This window comes from Trichosurus vulpecula, chromosome 7, assembly GCF_011100635.1.
Source record: "Trichosurus vulpecula isolate mTriVul1 chromosome 7, mTriVul1.pri, whole genome shotgun sequence".
In the NCBI taxonomy this organism is placed as follows: domain Eukaryota; kingdom Metazoa; phylum Chordata; class Mammalia; order Diprotodontia; family Phalangeridae; genus Trichosurus; species Trichosurus vulpecula.
Window position 1 is genome coordinate 88,744,934 of NC_050579.1, and position 22,736 is coordinate 88,767,669.

The following is a 22,736-nucleotide window of genomic DNA, read 5'->3' on the forward strand; positions in this document are numbered from 1 at the left end:
ACCGAAATAGATTCTTGTAGGAACAATGACACATTTGTTCATTTTTCTTGTTGTTCTCCTGCCAGTTAACCTGCTCTCAAATTGATCCTGTAGCTCAGTTGGATCTTTGGTTCATAAGTTCTGTAGACTTACTTTTGCTTTCACTGCTTTTTAACTATTTAAGAAGCAGTATTGTTTACTATCTCCTGGAATCTCCCTCCACAGTAAATTTGTTTTTATTTTAAGTCCATGTTGCCCTTGGTGGCCATCTCTCTTTGCTTAATCAAGGAGGTTAGTGGTTTCTTGCTTATTTAGCCTTTGCTTGAAACCTCCATTGAGAAAGAATAAGTTATTTCCCAAGTCTTCACTTATTCCACTTCTGGATAGTTGTAGTAGTTTTCAAATTTTTCCTTACCTCTTCTCCTCTACAACTTCTACCTATGATTCCTGGTTTTATATTCTGTCATCAGGCAGAATAATCTAAAACAAAACTCACAACATACACATATAATGCAGCAAAATAAATTCCCACATTGGCTATAACTAAAAATATATGTTTCATTATGGATTTTAAGTCTGTCCCCTCTTTGGCAGAAGATGAGTGACATGACTCATTTTCAGTTTTTTCAAATCCTGGTTTATAATTGCATCAATCAAAGTTCCTAGATCATTTTCAGATGAGTTTCTTTCTAATCATGTCTTGTATTTTTTTTTTTGCTAAATTAACTTCATTTATTTAATATTTTTAGTTTTCAGCATTAATTTTCACAGGAGTTTGAATTACAAATTTTCTCCCCATTTCTACCCTTCCCCCACTCCAAGATGGCATATATTCTGATTGCCCCATTCCCCAGTCAGCCCTCCCTTCTGTCACCCAACTCCCCCCCATCCCCTTTTCCCTTACTTTCTTGTAGGGCAAGATAGATTTCTATGCCCCATTGCCTGTATATCTTATTTTTTAGTTGCATGCAAAAACTTTTTTTGTTTTTGAACATCTGCTTTTAAAATTTTGAGTTCCAAATTCTCTCCCCTCTTCCCTCCCCACCCACCCTCCCTAAGAAGGCAAGCAATTCAACGTAGGCCACATGTGTATCATTATGCAAAACCCTACCACAATACTCATGTTGTATAAGACTAACTATATTTTGCTCCTTTCTATCCTATCTCCCTTTATCCAATTTTCTCTCTTAACCCTGTCCCTTTTCAAAAGTGTTTGCTTTTGATTACCTCCTCCCCCTATCTGCCCTCCCTTCTGTCGTCCCCCCTTTTTATCCCCTTCCTCTTTCTTTCCTGTGGGGTAAGATACCCAATTGAGTGTGTATGTTATTCCCTCCTCAGGTCAAATCCGATGAGAGTAAGATTCACTCATTCCCCCTCAGCTGCCCCCTCTTCCCTCCCAACAGAACTGCTTTTTCTTGCCACTTTTATGTGAGATAATTTACCCCATTCTATTTCTCCCTTTCTCGCTCTCTCAATATATTCCTCTCTCATCCCTTTATTTGATTTTATTTTTTTTAGATATCATCCCTTCATATTCAACTCACCCTGTGTCCTCTGTGTGTGTGTGTGTGTGTGTTTGTGTGTGTATTCCCTTTAGCTACCCTAATACTGAGGTCTCATGAATTACACAAATCATCTTTCCATGTAGAAATGTAAACAAAACAGTTCAACTTTATTAAGTCCCTTATAATTTCTCTTTCTTGATTACCTTTTCATGCTTCTCTTGATTCTTGTGTTTGAAAGTCAAATTTTCTATTCAGCTCTGGTCTTTTCACTGAGAAAGCTTGAAAGTCCTCTATTTTATTGAAAATCCATATTTTGCCTTGAAGCATGATACTCAATTTTGCTGGGTAGGTGATTCTTGGTTTTAATCCTAGCTGCATTGACCTCTGGAATATCATATTCCAAGCCCTTTGATCCCTTAATGTAGAAACTGCTAGATCTTGTATTATTCTGATTGTGTTTCCACAATACTCAAATTGTTTTTTCTGGCTGCTTGTAGTATTTTCTCCTTGATCTTGGAGCTCTGAAATTTGGCGACAATATTCCTAGGAGTTTTCTTTTTGGGATCTTTGTCAGGAGGCGATTGGTGGATTCTTTCAATTTCTCTTTTACCCTCTGACTCTAGAATATCAGGGCAGTTCTCCTTGATAATTTCTTGGAAGATGGTATCTAGGCTATTTTTTTGATCATGCTTTCAGGCAGTCCAATAATTTTTAAATTATCTCTCCTGGATCTATTTTCCAGGTCGGTGGTTTTTCCAAGGAGATATTTCACATTGCCTTCCATCTTTGCATTCCTTTGTTTCTGTTTTATAATATCTTGATTTCTCATAAGGCTTCCACTTGCTCCAGTCTAATTTTTAAGGTGGTATTTTCTTCAGTGGTCTTTTGGACCTCCTTTTCCATTTGGCTAATTCTGCTTTTCAAGGCATTCTTCTCCTGATTGGCTTTTTGGAGCTCTTTTGCCATTTGGGTTAGTCTATTTTTAACGTGTTATTTTCTTCAGTATTTTTTGGGGTCTCCTTTAGCAAGTCATTGACTTGTTTTTCATGGTTTTCTCGCATCCTTCTCATTTCACTTCCCAATTTTTCCTCTACTTCTCTAACTTGCTTTTCCAAATCCTTTTTGAAGTCTTCCATGGCCGGAGACCAGTTCATGTTTTTCTTGGAGGCTTTTGATGTAGACTCTTTGACTTTGTTGACTTCTTCTGTCTGTATGTTTTGGCCTTCTTTGTCACCAAAGAAAGATTCCAAAGTCTGAGTGTGAATCTGGGTCTGTTTTCGCTGCCTGGCCATGTTCCCAGCCAACTACTTGACCCTTGAGTTTTTCGTTGGGGTATGACTGCTTGTAGAGTATAGAGTACTTTGTCCCAAGCTTGAGGGGCTGCACTGTTGTTTTCAGAGGTATTTCTATACAGCAAGCTCTGCCACACCAGCACTTCACCTCCCTGAAGAACCGCCAACCTGGACGGGACTCAGACCTTAAGCAGGCTCTGCACCCCTGCTCTGATCCGCCACTGAATTCCTCCCACCAGGTGGGCCTGGGGCCACAAGCAACTGCAGCTGTAGTTCTGTCCTCAGAGCTGCACCACCTCTGCTGCCCCCTGGGTGGTGGCTGAAAGGCCAGCTCCTTTCACTGTGTCCTGGAAGCTTTTCCTACTAACCTTCTCTGTTGTCTTTGGTGTTTGTGGGTTGAGAAGTCTGGTAAGTGCCACAGCTCACTAATTCAGGGCACTAGGGCCTGTTCTGCCCGGCTCCTGGTCTGGTCAGTCCTGGCACAGCCCATGCTGGGCTCTGCTCCCCTCTGTTCTCACCTCTGTGGGATAGACCTTACCCAGTGACCATTCAGGCTGTCCTGGGCTGGATCCCTGCTTCCCTCTGCTATTTTGTGGGTTCTGCAGTTCTAGAATTTGTTCAGAGCCATTTTATAGGTTTTTGGTTTTTTTTGGAGGGATCTGGGGCGGGGAGCTCATGCAAGTCCTTGCTTTCCAGCCGCCATCTTGGCTCTGCCTCTAATCATGTCTTTCACGTCTTGTTTTTGCGAATTTGATTTTTCCCCAAATTTTCCTTTATTCGTTTTTAAAATTTTGCCTTCTGGGGCAGAGCCAGGTGGGTGGAGTAAAGGCAGGAACTCCTCTGAGCTGTCCCCCAAACTTCTCCAAATATCTTTCAATGATGACTCTAAACAAATTCTAGAATGGAAAAACCCACAAAAAGACAGAGTGAAACAATTTTCCAGCCCAAGATAACTTAGAGTGTCAGCCGGAAAGGTCTTTTGCAGTAAAGTGAGAGTGGAGAGTAGTCCAGCACTGGTTGCCCCTGTGCGTACACAGCAAACCTCAGGGCTACTGAATCAGTGGCAGTTTAAGACCTCTCAGCTCACAGGTGATAAGGGGATTAGACAACAGGTCAGAAGGAGATTATAGGGGTCTCTTTGCTGGCACTGGGGCAGCATTCAGTTGCTTTGCCTGTAGTTGGATCCAGGTAGCAGTCTGAGGTTGAGAGCTTGTGGCTGGTCACAGTTCCAGGGTTGAAAAGACTGCTTGTAGTTGTTCACAAACCAGCGCACACTACAGGAGAGTAGAAAACACACCTCTCCCTATATCATATCACCTTGGAAGAGCCCAAAACTTAAAGGTCCCCAGAATTACCTCTGAAAACAGATGCACAAAAAACCTGGAACAGTTCCCCTTCCACTCTGTGAAGCAGATCTCCATTTAAGAGTTAAAAGTCAAGAAATAAGCTGAAAAATGAGTGACAAGGAAGAACAAAACACACAGAAGAAAGTTAAAATTCCTGCATCCAAAGCTTCACAGGAAAATATGAATTGATCTCAGGCCATGGAAGAGTTTAAAAATCAAGAGGTAGAGAAAAAATTGGGAAGAGAAATGAGAGAGATGGAAGAAAATCATGAAAAAAGAGTTAACACCTTGGTGAAGGAGACACAAAAAATATCAAGGAAATAATACCTTAAAAACGAAAGACCAGTGGTAAAAGAGGTGCAAAAATCCAAGAAAGAGAACAATGCCTTGAAAAGTAGAATTGGCCAAGTGGAAAAAAAATATGCAAAAATTCACTGACGAGAAGAACTTAAATAGAATTGGCCAAATGGAAAAGGAAATGCAAAAGCTTATTGAAGAAAATAATTCTTTGAAGTTAGTGACATGTCAACAAACAAACAAAATCAAAAGAATAAAAAATAGACATTGTGAAATATCTCATATTGGAAATAGCTGACCTGGACAATAGATCAAGGAGAGATAATTTAAGAATTATTAGACTACTTGAACGTGACGATCAAAAAAAGAGAATAGACATCATCTTTCAAGAAATTATCAAGGAAAACTGATTTCTAGAACCAGAGGGTAAAATAGAAATGAAAAGAATCCACCAATTTCCTCCAGAAAGAGATTCCAAAATGAAAATTCCCAGGAATATTATAGCCAAATTCCAGACCTCCCAGGTCAGGGAGAAAATACTACAAGCAGCAAAAAGAAACAATGTAAGAATCGTGGAGCCACAGTCAGGATAACACAAGATTTAGCAGCTTCTGCATTAAAGGATTGGAAGGCTTGGAATATGATATTCCAGCGGGCAGAAGAGCTAGAATTACAACCAAGAATCACCTACCCAGCAAAACTGAGTCTAATCTTTCGGGGGGGAAATGGACATTTAATGAAGTAGAGGAAAATTCAATATTGTATGATGATCTACTATGTGTCTACTTAGCTCTTCTTAGTAATATAATGATCCAAGACAATTCTGTAGGACTTCTTATCAAAGTTGCTTTCCATGTGTTTCTTTCACAGAATGACGAACATGGAAATGTGTTTTGCATCACTATACGTGTATAACTTATGTCAAATTGCTTGCCTTCTCAATGGGGGCAGAAGAGGAAAGGTAGAGATAAATTGTAGTTCAAAATTAGGAAAGAAAAGAATGTTAAAATTGTTTTTTTACATGTAATGGGAAAAAATAAAATATTAAATAAGATTAAAAAAAAATAAAATTTGACCTCCCTAGATTTGACCTGAAGTTGCAGCCTGTGAGGATCTTTTGATGTCCTAATTATTTTACCTGATGTAGCAATTATCTCTCATTGTCAGATTCAAAAACATGCCAATTACTCCTTTCCTAAGCCATTCATAAAAATGTTAAACAGCATAATGCCAAGAACAGGATTCTCAAAGGCAAAACTAATGGTGATGAATAGTCTCCCTCTGTACTTCTGCTGTTCCTTTTCATCATGATAGAAACTGCCGGAGCTCATGCTTCACCGACACAGAATTTGAGGACCTCAGACCATTTCCTTGTGATGATGGGGCATCAGAAGCACCAGAGACTGCTACAGATACTTTCCCACATAGTACAATAAATTGTTTGGGATATGTAACAATCACCATATATGTCTAGACTTGTGATTTCATTGGTATAGGGAAACTTCAGTGAGAACATTTCCTTTAACAATGCAGATTTTCCGCATATAGTCTTAGTTGCTTGTGGGGCCTGGTGAGTTGAAGTGATTTGCACAGGTTTACTGTGACACAGCCAGTGACAGTCATCACTGTACCTTTTCCACTGCATTAGAAACCAAAAAACATTTACTTCCACATATAAAAGCATCTAATGCCCAAATTACTTTAAAATATTGGTTCAGCAAAGCAATTTATAAAGTCCCCGATATAATCTATGATAAATAGCTATTTTTACATAAAGCAGAAAACAAACTGGAAGACAAGTTTTTGGGCCGATGAAAGCTCTGTTTCAGAGGCTTTGTACTAGCCAGGGTCACTGTATGGTTTTAGAAGTTTGTGTTTGAATGCATTCTGGTAGCTTTCCATAGAGACGTACTTAGAGTCACCATTTACTCGAAAATTAAATACAGCAATGTCTTGTTCCAATTTATTTTCAGTTGAGCAAGCAGCTTAGTTTTGTCATTGTAATTTTGTGAAAAGATGCCACTTTGGCTTGCATTCTGCTGAAATACACCTTTTATGTCACTTTTGGTGTGATATACATACCTGTGACCCACTGACTTGATTTAACCCTTTTAAGATAAGAAATTGCAGGTCAGTACAGGGCAAGAGACTAGATGGAATATGAGTAAGGGAAAGTAGTTTCTCTCTTCTGGGTACAGAATCTATCGCATTGGAGTGTCCTGCCTCTTCAGCTACAAGTGTTAGAAAAAAGTAGGGACCCATTTACATTTTAGGCTGGCTTGGGCCTTCTGCATTGTTGATTTCATACTGTCTCATCTCTTTTGCTGTCAGTATCATTGAGGGGAAAGGCTAAAAGTACCTAGCTAGTATGGGCACTGAGGTGTTAAAAATGTTAGCATCCCTTCAATGTAATTCTATTAGAGGTATGATTTTGGGAGAATCTATTTAAATTCTTTGAGCCCCAATTTCTTCTTTGACAAAATGAGGATAATAATCCTTAGACTATCATGATCAGAGAATTGTTATGAGGAAAGTGCTTTGTTAACTTTAAGCCATACTACAAATATGAGTTATTATTTATTACCTACATCATGTATTTTGTTGGGTGGGGAAGAGACTGCTTTTAAAACCTTAAATGATGTGAGTTATTTCCTTCTTTTTTGGCCTAGGCTATCTAGTTTCATTTCTTTACAAATGACGAAACTAAGGCCCAGAGAAATTAAGTGCCTTATAGGAGACAAACAGTATCTAAATTCAGGCCTTCTAACTTCCAAGCAGGCACTGTACCACTGTACTGTGGCCTTCGTGCCAACTGTTCTTGATTAATAGATAATTTCACTCATAGAAAATTGTAGTAACAATTCGGCTAGCAGCAGCTGTTGAGGTGTGAAACAACCAGCACACAGAGGGCTGCCAACATAGGTTTTTTGATCTGCTTTTCTAAGGAAAGCAACTTTAAGGGGTTAACAGTCTCAGTTTAATTAAACATACATATATCATTTACTTAGTTTAGGGGGGAAAGATCAGCCCCCTGAACTTCAAGGCAAACAGAAACAGAAATTACAAACATCAGCAGACAGACCTTGTCTGATCAAATGACAATTCATAGTTACCAGAGAAACACCAACATCTATCTGTGTTACCAAAGCTGGGGGGGCAGTTCCAAAGGCTTGCCCTGAGCTTCAACACTTCTTCCATGAGTGAGTTCCAAAAGTGAAACACCAAGCTCCCCTAATTATATCCTATTCGGAGTCCTGAGGGCCCTGACCTTACCCAGGCTGAGTGTGTGAAAGTTCCCCATCCCAAATATCACATCATATACAAGTCAGTGACTCCTGATTGCCTCAGTGCTGAGAAATAGCTGAGAAATATTCCAAAACAAAGACAGCAAAAGGTTTCCCACCAATTCAAACAAAGAGGAGACTTGATAGTCTTAGCATCCCAAAAGGTAAGAACAGGGAAAAGTCTGATTACCTTAACAAAAATAAAACTGGCAACCAGGAAATGGCGGGGGTGGGGATGGGGAAGGCTTCCAAACCGTAAAAATAGATATTATAAAGTCTACTCAGTAAAGCTTATCACCTGTACATACACATACACACATATACGTAAAAATAAATTGAGAACACACTCAAGGTATCAGAAACCTTTCTCTACCTTACTTTATAAACACTTCCAAGTGGCACATCTGATTTGCAAAATTAAATTAGAAAGGTTATAGTTGACAACAAAAGGGCTGAGGGAAAAATAAGAATTAAAGAAGTACCTCACTTGGAGCTGTTTATTTTAAGGGCAGAAAAGTTGTACACTCATCAGTAGAGCAGGAGGGGATCATTAAATGCCAGCACAGTGACGTGTTCAGAAAGATCATCTAGAGTCATCAGAAGAAAGGCTTTTATATTCATTATCATGTGTTTAATAAGCCATATGTGATATGTTTTAGAAAGGTTTCCATCCAGAATGATTAAATGATGTTTGCATACTAAACAGTGAAGCCCGTAGTTCCTTAGAAAACTTGACTCTAGTAGAAATTCTCTCAAAAACATCTTGGTTAGCCAAGACTTTATTGTGCACTGTTGGAATTGGCTGGAATACATTTTCATTAATATTAGGGGTTTATCGTAGACCACTAACAATATAATAATGATGGTTTTAGGGAAATAAACAAGGTTTCTTTTTTTTGAGGGGGAGGACCTAACTTTGATTTACCCTTTAAGCCCCATGCTAGTTTTAAATAATTCTTTTACCAAATGTTCATTAAGTCCTTATGTGCAAGGCATAGTATGTTTAGGGCCTGGGAAGTACGCAGACAAAAGTGAAAAACCATCCCTGCCCTCAGAAAGCTTCTATTCTCCTGATTGATGCACATGAAATAATAATAATAGCAATAATAATTACCCTAAAGGGGTGCAGACCTGGCTGACAAACAGTCTGTGCAAAAACTTAAGGGTGGAAAATAGAATGCCAAATATGGGGAACAGCAGGTTGGCCACTTTGGCTGGAACATAGAGCATATAAGGGAGAGTAATGTAAAATAAGTCGAGAAAGGTAGGCAGATTGTAAAAGATTTTAAATACCAAGTAGAGAAATATCTGAGCCACCGACTGTTCTTGAGCAGGGGAACAGCATAGTCCAATCTATGCTTTAGGAAGATTATTTTAGTCAGCAGTGTGGAGGATGCATTGGCAGGAGGAGAGAATGGCAGCAGGAGACTAGTTAGGATGTATAATGAAGGTCTAAAGGAGGATGCTAGCCATGTGAATGGGGAGAAGGACCAATGGGAGAGATGTTGTGATTGTAGAATCAATGAGATTTGGCAATTGATTGAACATGGGACATGAGGGAGAATTTAAGAGTCAAAGATATCACTAATTTTGGAAATCTCACTAAATCCACTCAGAAATATTTAATGAAATATATTTAAAGTTTTTACTTTGAAAATTCATATGTATACATATATTTATATATTTTGAGAATATTTATTGCTTTTATTGTTGCTTTGGCAGCCACAAAAGCAGATGGATTTGCACTGTATTTCTTGGGAGACTGCAATAATGTAAGTATATAATGGATTTAGGTTCACATATTGTAGTGTCAAGAAAATATCTATTCTTTCTAAGATCCTGTAATAACTAATATCTTGTTTCATAGGAATGATATAAGCTAAATTAAATAATATATGTAAAATGTTTTTAAGCCATAAAGAACTACTTAAAATGTCAGATATTTTATTTTCTGTTAAAAATTCATTTGAATTATTTTCAATAAGTATATATTTCCAAAATTTTTCTAATGAATAAAGCTGTTTAAAAATTTATAAATTGCTATTTTATTTTTTAAAAACTGTATTTTTGTATTTAAATATTTATATTTGATTTTTTGAAAACTTAAGAAAATGAAAAATTAGATTGTCCTAACATTTACTTTATTATTGTTAATAACTCCTTAAAATAAACAATGGCCCTCAGTAGTTGTTCTGTGTAGGGCAAAAGTAGGGGTTCTTCTGTATTTCAAAAATGTCATCAATTGTAAGGAAAAAAATGTTCTCTCCAGGTTACCTGTGGTTTCTTAAAATGGTTTGGAGGGGTTCAAGAGACTTACTTCTACAGAGAGATCCTTCTTGTATCTGGTTGGCTAATTTTCAGGACAATCAGAATTCTCTATTTGCATAGTGACACTTAAAATAAGATTTCATTATGGTTTTTCTCTAACCAGTAACATTCAGTTCCCTTCATCCTTTATAGAATCAGAGTTTTAGCTTATGTGTCTGTGTATATAATATTTTTATAACATATGATAACTATTCTTGAATGACAGGACTTAGAACATGGATTATACAGAATTTCATTGTGATCGTAAAGCTAATATTGGTCAACATTTCTTTTAGATTGAGTTTAGAATGTATAGTATCATGCTGATCATGTAAGGGGCATTCAGTAAATACTTAATTGTTCACATTAGCTACATATACATGGGGCGTATGAAATATTCAGGGAGGACCAGTACCTTTGGTGTGAGGGCTTGACGAGCCCCTTTCAGAGCTGTTCATCCGCCTTTGGTGTCCACTTATCTCCCCACTCTCACCTGTGGCTTCAAAAAGCTGTAGCATTCGCAGTCACGACATCCCAGTAAAACTGTCGCAGCAGATGGGCTAAACCAGGTTGAAGGTAACCAGGGGGCCTGTTGGTGAAGTGTGACAACTTCCCCCAGAGAACAGTTTGTTTCAACAGCCATAAATACAGCAGAAGCAAGAGCTGTGGAGCGCTTAGAGCTTGGTCAGACGTGGAAGATGTCAGAGTAATCCACTACATCCCAGGCCATTGCCAGTCATCTTGACTTTTGTCTCCGCTGGACCTCACTGACACTGGAAGAGTAGTGAGGCTGATGACTGTGTAATTCTACTTCACTTAATTCCAATTCATGCACAAATCAAGACATCTCTCCTTGTCATGGGTCTTCTTTGAAAACAAAGGGTGAACAAGAATTGACTACATTAGCTGTCATTTAGGCCTTTCACTCTATCCATCTGTCTGCTGTCTTTCTACCCTTAAATAAAGGGTAAAAGTGAAGTTAGCAAACTTTGACTGATTATGTTATTTTCTGAAGAACCATTTCCCCTGATTTATTTGATAGGAAATTGGTTTTTGGACCTGTGGAGTTCTCATTCTACTACCTTCCCCCCTTCCCCACTGGGAAACAAACAAACAAAATGAAAAAGATCCTTTTAAACAAATTTAAATGAGCCAAACTAAATCACATATTGTTCATGTCCAAAAATGAGTATCCACTTGAGGGTCCCTTTTATTTTCCATTTTTTAAAAAATATACACTAACCTTTCCTATTTCTTTGCTATCCTTAGTGTAGAAACCTAATGATGGTATTGCTGGCTTGAAGATAACCTATAATTTTACTTTTTTCAAACCATAAAGTAACCTATTTTAAGATTATGATTTTTAAAAAATTAATAAAAAATATTTTTTCTCTCCCTAGTAGAAATTCTCTCTGTCTCTAGGTGTGAAAGATAGCTCATATAATTCTTGTTAAATTGGTTTTTTTTGATGATGTAGACTTTAGTAGTCAGGTCATATATCCAGGTTGAGATTATTGTGGTATGTAGTTTAAGATGTTGGCCTAAATCTAATTAATTTCTTTGAGTCCTCTTTCTCTTTTTTCCCCCAACAATTCTATAAAAAAGTTCTTCCCAGAGTCATTCATGCTCTCAAATATAGCTAATATTCTTGAGTTCATTGTTTTTTATTCTTCTTTATCTGGTCTTTTCTACTATTCTACTCCTCTAATACTCCTCTAATAATAAATAGTTTTTATGGTTATGGCTTTATAGTAGATTTTGAGATCTGAACGTTACTATTTCTCCATTCATACTTCTAAAAATTATTTTCCTTGAGATATAGACCTCATGTTGCTCCAAATGAATTTTTTCTTTTATAATTTTCCCTTATTACATGTTAAAATAATTTTTAACATTTTAAAAAAGTTTTGAGTTTCAAATTCTATCCCTCCCTTCCACCTTTCCTGCACTGGTAAGCAATCTTAATATAAGTTACATGTGTACAATCATGTAAAACGTTTCCATATTAGTTATTTTGTATAAGACAACTCGAACAGAAAGAAAGAAAGGGAAGAAAAAGAAAGCAAGAAGAAGTCATGCTTCAGTTTGTATTTAGACAGTATCAGTTCTTTCTCTGGAGGCAGATAATATGCTTCATCATGAGTACTTTGGGATTGTCTTGGATCATTGTATTGCTGAGAATAGCTAAGTCGTTCAAAGTTCATTATACAATATTGTTGTTACTTGGTACAATGTTCTCCTCATTCCACATCCCCTCCAACATCTATCATTTTCCTTTTTTGTTACATTAGCCAATCTGATAGGTGTGAGATAGTACCTCAGAGTTGTTTTAATGTGCATTTTTCTAATTAATAGTGATTTAGAACATTTTTCATATGACTATAGATATTTTTGATTACTTTAGAAACTACCTGTTCATATCCTTTGACCATTTATCAATTAGGAAATGACTTGTATTTTTTAATTTGACTCAGTTATCTATATATTTGAGAAATGAGGGCTTCATCAGAGATACTTGTTGCAAAAATTTTTCCCCAGTTTTCTGCTTTCCTTCTAATTTTGTACATTGGTTTTGTTTGTGAAAAAACTTTTTAATTGTATATAATCAGAATTATCTATTTTACATTTTGTAATGCTCTATTTTCTTTGGTACTAAATTTATCCCTTATACATAGATCTAAAAATAAACTATTCCATCCTCTGCTAATTTGCTTGTGGTATCATCCTTTATTAGTGAATCATGTATCCATTTTGACCTTATCTTGGCATATGGTATGAGATGTTGGACTATATGTAGTTTCTGCCATACTGTTTTTCAGTTTTCCCAGCAATTTTTTGTCAAATAATGATTCTTTTGTTCCAAAAGCTTGTATCTTTGGGTTTATCATATACTAGGTTAGTGTGGTTATTTACTATAATGTAACATATACTTATTCTATTCCACTAATCCACCACTCAGTTTCTTAGCCACTACCAGATCAAATGAATTTTTAAAAATTATTTTGTCTTAACTCTATAAAAAGTATGTATTTGTTGTTTGGAATGCTAACTGAATAAATAAAAAGATGTTTAATGTTCAGTCTAAATTATATTGGACAGACAGACACACACACACAATACTAAACAGAAAAGCCATTGTGCATTGACTTAAAATAGGATTTAGTAGTGCATAGACTTAAAATAGAATTTAGTAACTCAAAACAAGTATTATAGTATCTTGGGATGGTAATGTTTAAATCTCCCGAAAACAAAGCAATTTAAAGGATTGCTTATTAAGCATTTTGCATTTTCACTTGGGCTCTGAATTCTCCAAACAACTTCTACAACATTTCTGGTGGTAAAATAGTGAGATTTGGGTCAGTCTTTTTGTTGGTGTTTGACCTATATGAAAGTAATGGAGTAGTTAGTTGTTAGGGACTCTTCCCCTGCTGCGATTCAGCTCCGACCAGAAGGGTCCTAAGAGTTTGAATAATATCACAAGATTGTCTCCTAGTCTAGACGTGTCCACCATTCACCTAAAATCTGGAAAGATCAAAAGAGGAAATGAGATCCAAGGGCCCAGGTGAGAAGTCATCCAGTTGAATTTTCCTGTATTAGCTGCCACATAAGGTTGTTATAATTCTGATGTGAAGAAAGCCCGCCCTTCTGTACCTCTTCACTGGACATCTCAGTTACATAATGCCACATGGAGTGAAGAAGCAAGAAACCATCATCCATAATTGCCCTGTGCCACTAACTATCATGGCATCAGAGAGGACTGAGGAACCACTCAAGGCTTTGCTAACATCACTTAACTACATTTACATTTACTACATCATACTTTAAAAAATAAAGGAAAACTCATTTAGCACTGGGTTATCACATGACCTGAAGCAGATTCCAAAGCTGTCATGGTGAACCAGAAGGAGATAAGGGAACTTTGGGCAGCCTTCCTGGGATAGCCCTTGTTATAATAGGGTTCAGGGTTCAGAAGAGAAACAGGCTGTAAGTGGGGTTTAGCCCTCATGCCATAGTTTATTGATCCCTGGTATAGAACACTGGTTAAAAAGGAGAAGTAGATTGCAAGTTTCTGACACAGATTGCAAATTGTATGAGATATAGTTCTGAGGAAGAATTTCAACTGTCCAGACAAATGCTAAAGATCTTTTTTTAAAAACTAGAGTGACAAATTCCTGCTGTGATTGCAGAATAATTTCGTCTTTCAGAAGGTAGAGGAGGAACTCTTACAATCAAAACTTCATTCTGGCCAATAAAGGATGAACTTGTTGGTAAAGTCATAAATAATGGAAATCTTGAGAGGCAATGATTATGCCCTCTTTATTTCATAATTGATAAGTAGGAGAATTGTCTGACTTGTGCTCTAAACTCCGAATAATGGATTTCAAAGTATTCAGAGAAAAGACAGTGATAGGATTCTATAACCTGAGCCTCTGAAAGGACAGTTGGATCAAGAAATGTGGAATGAGTTTCATATGATACATTTATAAACGATTCCATTAAAGGAGAATAGAGGGGCATGTATATGGCATAGTACATAGAGGGCCCAGCCTGAAGCCAGGAAGACTTATTTTAGTGAGTTCAGATTTACCCCAGACACTTACTGTGCGACCCTGGGCAAGTCACTTAATCCTGTTTGCCTCAGTTCCTCATCTGTAAAATGAGCTGGAGAAGGAAATGGCAAACTTTTCCAGTATCTTTGCCAAGAAAACCCCAAATGGCATCATCACAAAGAGTTGGACATGCCTGAAACAACTCAACAACAAAGAGAACTGGCTAGCCAGACATATTAACTACATGAAGAGCTCTATTTTTTAAAAGACATAGGAAAGGGGGCAGTTAGGTGGCACAGTGAGTAGAGCACTGGCCCTAGAGTGAGAGGACCTGAGTTTAAATCTGGCCTCAGACACTTGATACACTTACTAGCTGTGTGACCTTGGGCAAGTCACTTAACCCCAATTGCCCTGCCTTCCCCTCTCCAAAAAAAAAGAAAGAAAGAAAAAGAAAGACATAAGAAAGTTGGAACCATGTAACCAAGGATAAATTAAAGAATGTCTTATTCTTGTAGGAATACGCTTCAGAAGGCCTAAGGCTCACAACAAAGTGAGGGGACTTGTTGGTTTGTATTCAGTAGGAGTAGAGGAGCAGGAAAGGGTTAGGACAGTTGGATTGGAGGGAATGATGCTTAGACAGTGACAAGAAGGTGCAGTGACTAGATTTGCACTTTGCTTGTTTTCCCTGCCAAGGAGAATGACCTTTAGCTTGAGAAGGAGCAAAAATGGTTTACAAGGACCTGAAACTCAAAATAACAGAAAGGATGGTCGAAGAGCACCTGGCTGCACTCCTTTCTCCAAAACATCCCAAGCCCTGTGTCCTGACACACTTTGCAGACATGATTCGGAGTTGTTCCCAGTGTTCTTTAAGGAGTCGGGCAAAATAAGGGAGCTGTTGTGATGCTGACACAGAGCAATAATACGGGAGAAGAAGTAGAGTTATCCCTGTTTTCCCAATGAATAAGCTTGAGATTCGAAAATTTTAAATTCCTTGCCTTTAGTCACAGAGCCAAGTCATACTTTTTTGGACATATTTTATTCATTAATGTAGCAAAAATATTTAGCTCCTTTAATGTGTCAGACTCGATGTGCACTTTATTACAATTAGAAGTTACCAAAGTGCAGTTGGGGTACCTTGGAGGTTAGTGGCTTCCCTCTTATTGAGACATTCAAACAAAGGCTACATGACTACATATTGGACTTGCACAGTAAATTCTTATTCAGATGTGGATTGGACTAGACTGCCAGTGATGTCTTTTCTATCTCTGAAATTCTGTGATTATCTAATTTTGTAAGTAGGACTTCATCCTAAGGCAGAAATTTTTGCCATTTTGTTTGTCAGGGACCCCATTGGCAGTATGATAAAACCTGTAGACCAGACACTTAGACACTCAGGACACCCATTGTGTCCTTTGTCCAAAGCCTCATACTTTCTTTAGTTCTAGAGAGGAAAGACAAGTGATTCTATTCTAACCATGCCCCAGGGAATATACACAATCCTTTTTTCTTTTCCATTAAATGAGGGGTAGTGTCAGTTTTCCCACTGCCTCATAGGCTCTAGGATGGTCCTTAATGTTGCAAAAATTCAGATTGGCATACAATATTTTGAGCTACTACTTACTACATGCGGGAGATGAAATGGATTTTCCTAGCACCTTGTGGTTGGCTGGATGGACCCTCTCTGTTATCATACATGCTTGTATACTGGTAAATATATATCTATACCCAAAACATAGACCTGGTATCCTTGTTAGACAAGGAGTTCCTAGTGTGAAAATGCTTCTCCTAGTTGGTGAAGGAAGGTATCTTTTGTATTCATAGCATCTATCAGAGGTGTGGGGTCAAATTAGAGGCAACTGAGAAAAACAAGTTCATTAAGACCAGGGATGTTAATTTGTTCATGGTGTATTTCTCCATGTTAAAAATAGAGTATCTTGTCATGCAAAGTTCACTGTGTAATATTAGAGGAACTGTGTTCTGTCTTGGTTTGCTCTTTCTTGCCTCTCTGTTGCTTTGAAGATAGAATGTCAGCTTAAGCTTTAGTCGCATGTTTCATCAGTTCTCCAAGCCCCTCCAGTATTTGGCCATGAATGCTGGGATCTGGATTGAGATGATTTTTACCAAAATCTGATAGATTATATCCTTTAGCTTTACTAGATCCTTTAGAATTACTAGACTGTCTATATAGAAGACTAACGGCAACTTCAGATATAAAATCAGATGATACAATCTGAAGAAATAATAGAATGCCATAAATATGGGAGTTTATGTCATAAAGTATTAAAATACACCCTCATGCAGTTCCAGAGCTATGAGGAGCTTGTTTGTGATTATGGAGGTGTTTAGTCTTTTTTCCATTAGAGTATATTGTTGCATATTCAGACATAATACTAGACATCTTGATCCTAAGTTGACATAGTAATGCCACTGGATAAGACTTGGACAATATCATTCAGGGATATCTGACTAGTAAGGCATCCAGATTTCTGGCAATTCTGAAATGCTGCCCTTAGTAATGGGGTTAGGGTTTCCTTGATCTACTATGCTTCCCACCCCAGACACTAAGAGTTGTTTCACATTCCTTAACTCCACCAGATCTGCTAGCTCTGTGGTGAGGACAAGGCATCTGTAAGTGTGTGTTTTGGATTTTGAGAGGTGTGCCATATATTGAAAGAGCCAGGAGAGCTGCAGTTTCTATAGTAACCAGACAGGCCAGGTCTCTTTAAAATAGACAAGATTTTTGTGGTCTGTCATGATGGTAATTTAGTGTCATATGACTTTATGTTGATGATGTCACATCTTCAAGGTGAGCTTGATTGCCAGTAAGCCATAGCTCAATCACTGGTCTTTATTAGCAGATGAGAATAACACAATGAATAGAGTCAACAAGACTTAGGTTTGAATCCTCTGTTTCACGCTTTATACCTATATGGCCATGGATAAGTCATCCAACTTCTCTAAGCTTCAGTCTCCTCTTTATAATGGAGATAATTCCTTTAGTATCTACTTCAGGTTAACATGTGAGGCTTAAATAGGATCATTCATGTAAAGTATTTGGCAGAATTGGGAAGCCCAAGCCAAGCTTCCTGTATTACATTCTATACACAATATGTAAATCTCTTTTTATCACCAGCTTGTGGATGTTAGCCGGAGGCTACAATTTAGCCCCTGGACCCCCAAAAGGCAGCACACCTGAGAGCTTGAGTGAAAACGTTTTAAACTCATTACATAGGCAGAGTCACATCTAACCAGCTGACTCCTGTAAACGTTTTGTAGCTTACTGTCCTCTGGCATCATGCTAGGTTCCATTCACAGTTACAGTTGTAAAAGACATGTGCAAACTTCTCCTATATGCATTTCTGATCTTCAATAGAGGCAGGACATCCGGGTATTAGGTGTTTGACCACTGCATGAACTAGTAATGCAGGGAAGGAGAAGTATAGTGCCAACAATTTGAGTAGCACTGGAAACAGTAACTGTTTTTTTTGTGGACCAAATTTATGTCGTAAAATTCACTTTCTGATTTTTAAATCATATTTTCACATGTTGAGGGATAAATTGTGTAAGTAGTATATGGATCCAAGCTAGAACTAGAATCAGGGCTGGGCAAAGTAGGAAGCTGCCTAAGGTACACAGCAAGGTACAATGTAAGGAAAACTAAATTTGGGGACGGAGGACCTGGGTTTGAATCCTACCTTTTATCATTCACTCTGTAAATTGAGGGGATTGAACTAGATGACCTCTATGATCCTTTTCACCTCTAGATTTTTAATTCTTTAAACATAGACTGAACCTGTATAATACATTTTATAAATGAACAAATTGCGTGTGAGCAGGAAAATTTTGTTCTCTGGCATGTAGGTATTTATTTTGGTGTAAATCCAATTGCATATCTCACAACTGAAGTCTCTTGTGAACAGTGATATAGAAGGGAAGGGCACGATCATAAAATAGGGAACATCATATGCAGAGCTTGATTTCATGCAGTCACAATGCATCCTTTGGGGTTTTAGCTTGAGATTAGATGGTGTTGATTTTGAAATGATTTCGGTTGAAGGAAATATCTTTTATCAATATATTCTTTTTCTGTATAAAATTTCACTTTTGTAGTTGTGACCTCTCAGGAGAATATAATTGAGAAAAGTATTACATTGAGATGTAGAAAAATGCCAGATTGCTGTTTCAGTCATGTGACTTGGCATGTGCTATAGAACGGGAGTTCTTAACTTTCTTTGTGTCGTGAACACTTTTCATATTATGGTGAAGCCTGTGGACCCATTTCTCAGAAGATTGGTTTGTTGCCTGCATTCGTAGTTGAAGGAAATGCCAAACTTCAGTTAGAGGTTAATGAAAATAAAAATGTATTTTCCCCCTAATATTGCCGAAAGGGATTATATTCGCCCACATAGGAAAATACACTTGAGGTTGTTACTTTTTCATTGTACTAGTGAAATTCAAGAATTTCATAGTAGCAGAGGAAGAAATCTTGTTTTCTTGTTCCTTTGTGGTGTGGCTCATTAGGTACCTAGTACCTTGCCTCTTCTTCTTCTTTGCCACTTATATGATTTTCTTCTTCCAAAGATGCTGATATTGCCCAATAACAATACCTTCTTTCTTTAGAAGGCTTGGTTTCAGGATCCTCTTCTCTCCCAGGTGACAATGTTGTTCTTCCTCCATGAGAATTGATTCCTGAACTCTATACTTGGGCTTGTTATAGAGAGGTAATGGTAGTCTTTCTAAGAGGCTGGAACTACTGAGGACCACTGCCTTTGTTTTCTAAAAGTTGAGGGCTGTGAACTGTACAGGAACTTGTTGCCCGGTAATCTTTCCTCTGCTGACCAGTTCCCTTCTGTTCCCACAACTCAGTTCTGTGGTTTCCTTCTTCAGGACTGCATCTGGATTCAGGATTTCTCAGTTTGAAAGGCTAAGCTACTGGCCCTCCACAGCTTGGGCCAGGAATTCTCCTGGGGCCATGGTCTTTACACTCTTTCTGTTGATGTGAATTTACTTACTTGAACTCCAGAATTAAAAGGGTTGATGAAGGGAGCTCTTTGATCAGTTCTATGATCATAAAAGGGTCACTTTTGCCTTTGTGTCCCTAACACAAAGTGTTACAAAGTGACTGCCACATAGTAAGTGCTTAATCCTTTGAGATTCTTATTCATCATCAAGTTGGGAGTGAATTGATTGACTTGATGTGATAGCACAAGGGTTCCTCCCTCCTTCCTGTTTTCCTTTAGCAGGGTTTCATTTTGCCTCAATAAAGCTATCCCCGAGACCTGACAGGCTCCTGCCCACCTTGAGCATAAAAAGTCCCACCCATGTGGGTTTGGGATCCTGCTGACCGTATCTGTCGAAGCTAAGTGTCACTGTATCCATATTGTTTATTCTTAGTGTGTTAGGGCAAAGTAAACCTGTGTTTGTTAACAGTGCAGTTTCTTGTGCATGCCTTTTTCATTACAACAGTGAACCAGAACTAATAGGGTTCTGGTGTTAGGTATGCCTCTAACTTTTGAGCTACTGTGCATCAACTGAGGAGGAACTGGTTGAGTTGGATTGTTGTGGGTTGGAGCCATCCCTTAAGTTTGGCTTATGAAAAGGAATCACTTGCAGAATGACTTCAGGGGTTTGTTTAGTACTTTTTGCCTTTTGTCCTTTTTGGAGAGGTCTGCTGAACAGTTAGACTTAAGAATGAACCTGGAGTCCTGGAGTCTGTTGTGTATAATGGTTTTTATACCAGTAATAGCTGTCCATGATGTGGTCTAAGAGGTGGCTCCAGCTATGGAAAACAGTGTCAGGAGTTTCTGAACTTTATCCTCTTGGAGAAAGGAGGGTAGATTTCCTGTGTAATGTCAATTTCTGAAGAATTTGGGGATACAGCCTTCTAGAATTACATAAAGACTTTTATTAGTAGTAATAGCGCATGAATTGTCACAAGTTCACACCAAGAAGAAGCATCTTTTTTTTTTTTTGGAGGGGGGAAAGACAGGGCAATTGGGGTTAAGTGACTTGCCCAAGGTCACACAGCTAGTAAGTGTCTGATGTCGGATTTGAACTCAGGTCCTCCTGACTCCAGGGCTGGTGCTCTACTCACTGCGCCACCTAGCTGCTTCGAAGAAGCATCTTAGGATGGATTATCATCCTTGCTTCATTGCCCAGCTCGGTTGTATGCAAATAGCAGGTAGTCAGTAATAGTTTTAGAATAAACTAATATTTTTTTCCATCTTCTGGAGTATCATGCTTTTGCTTCAAGTATAAACTCTAGGAAATAGCTATTGTCTAACAAATATCAGCATTTAGATAGACTATAAAAGTACCATTATGATATGCTCATAGAGTAACAAAAGAACAGCAGCCATTTGTTAAATAGCAAATGCATTAAGTCTGGACCAAAATAGACTGCATTTTTAAACAGATTGTTAAAGTGCATAGAATTATAAACTTTTAAAGTTGTAAAAATCTGGACTTTAGAGGTCATCTGGTTCATCCCTGTTATTTTGAAGATGAGGAAATGAGGTCTAAAGAGGTTAAATGACCTACAAGTTCCCAGATTATCCAACTCCAAGATCAGTATTTTACTAAGGCTTTTCATGCCTTTTCATTTCCATTTTTTTTTACACTATGTAGTTATTTAGTTTCTCAAAAGTAGAAAATAACCATGAAGTCAGAGTGAAAAAGTATATGTAGAACATAGAATTTTAGCACTGGGAGAGACCTTCAAGGTCATCTCAAACCCCCTATTTATTTTACATATTAGGAAACTGGAGCTCATAGAGTGGGAGTGACTTGCCAAGGACAGGTAGCTAAAGAATGAAAAACCTAACTCTTCTGACTTGTTGTGTGGCATGCTTTTGACTGCGCAGATGGCCCTTATATTGCACACATGCAAACAAATGTGTATACAAGACTATGTAGTTATACTTTAACAAGTATATACTACAAAAATAACATGAAGACATTATGATTACTGATATTGTTTGCTTTATATAATTTCTGAAAGGTGTATTCTCAAGTAGTTAACTCTTTTTTTATAATTAAGATTTATTATTTTTAATTTATAATGCTCAGTTCCACATAATTTTGAGTTCCAGATTTTCTCCTCCCCTCTCCCCAAGACGGCATGGAATCCGATATATCTTCTACGTATAACTTTGCATTGAACTTATTTACACAGTAGTCAAGTTGTGAAGAAGAATTATGATCAGTGGAATGAATCAGGAGAAAGAAGAAACAAAACCAAAAAACCCAAAAACAAACGAAAGAGAAAAAAATAAAGGGGGGAAAAAGGAGAGCAAATAGTGTGCCTCAATCTGCATTCAGACTCCATAGTTCTTTTTCTGGATGTAGACAGCTCTCTCCATCGTGAGTCCTTTGAAGTTGTCTTTGCACCTTGTGTTGCTGAGAAGGGCAAAGTCTATCAGGGTTAGTCCTCACAGAATCCATATATCTGTGATTGTGTATAATGTTCTCTTGGTTCTGCTCCGCTCACTCAGCTCTATTGAAGATCAGAAATGCATATAGGAGAAGTTTGCACATGTCTTTTACAACTGTAACTGTGAATGGAACCTAGCATGATGCCAGAAGACAGTAAGCTACAAAACGTTTACAGGAGTCAGCTGGTTAGATGTGACTCTGCCTATGTAATGAGTTTAAAACGTTTTCACTCAAGCTCTCAGGTGTGCTGCCTTTTGGGGGTCCAGGGGCTAAATTGTAGCCTCCGGCTAACATCCACAAGCTGGTGATAAAAAGAGCATTATATTGTGAAAGTTTTTCCAGGTTGTTATGAAGTCAGTATCATCCCCATTTCTTATGGAACAATAGTATTCCATTACCTTCATATATTATAATCAGGTAGTTAACTCTTAAAAAACAGTTAAGTGCTGGGACAAATTTTACTTTTTAAATAAACAGTCACTTGCTAATTCCTAGGTGTTGTTAGTTTGGTATTTGAGAGTCAGTTGTCTTGTTTTCTTTGGTGAAGGGGAAGTACCATGTCAGATCTCCCAGTATCTTATTTTTAAAACATTTCTTGAGTTTTATTAAGTATATACTTAGATTATATTTCAAATAATTTATAGTTCAATGAGTGATGAAAAATGTTGAACTCCAGACTTCTCCAGATACTGTTTGGTGTTCAACAGAGATAGTTTAAATGGATTTATATGATCAGTCTTAA

General features: G+C 37.7%; 1 protein-coding gene across 1 annotated transcript in view; it reads left to right on the forward strand.

Moving 5' to 3' along the window:
- The window catches only part of PDE10A (phosphodiesterase 10A), a 262,739-nt gene that overhangs the window by 128,741 nt on the left and 111,262 nt on the right, over positions 1 to 22,736 (forward strand). Inside the window, exon 5 of the mRNA XM_036768216.1 lies at positions 9,426 to 9,475. Coding sequence (XP_036624111.1) covers positions 9,426 to 9,475 — 50 coding nt within the window. The remainder of the gene's footprint in view (positions 1 to 9,425; positions 9,476 to 22,736) is intronic.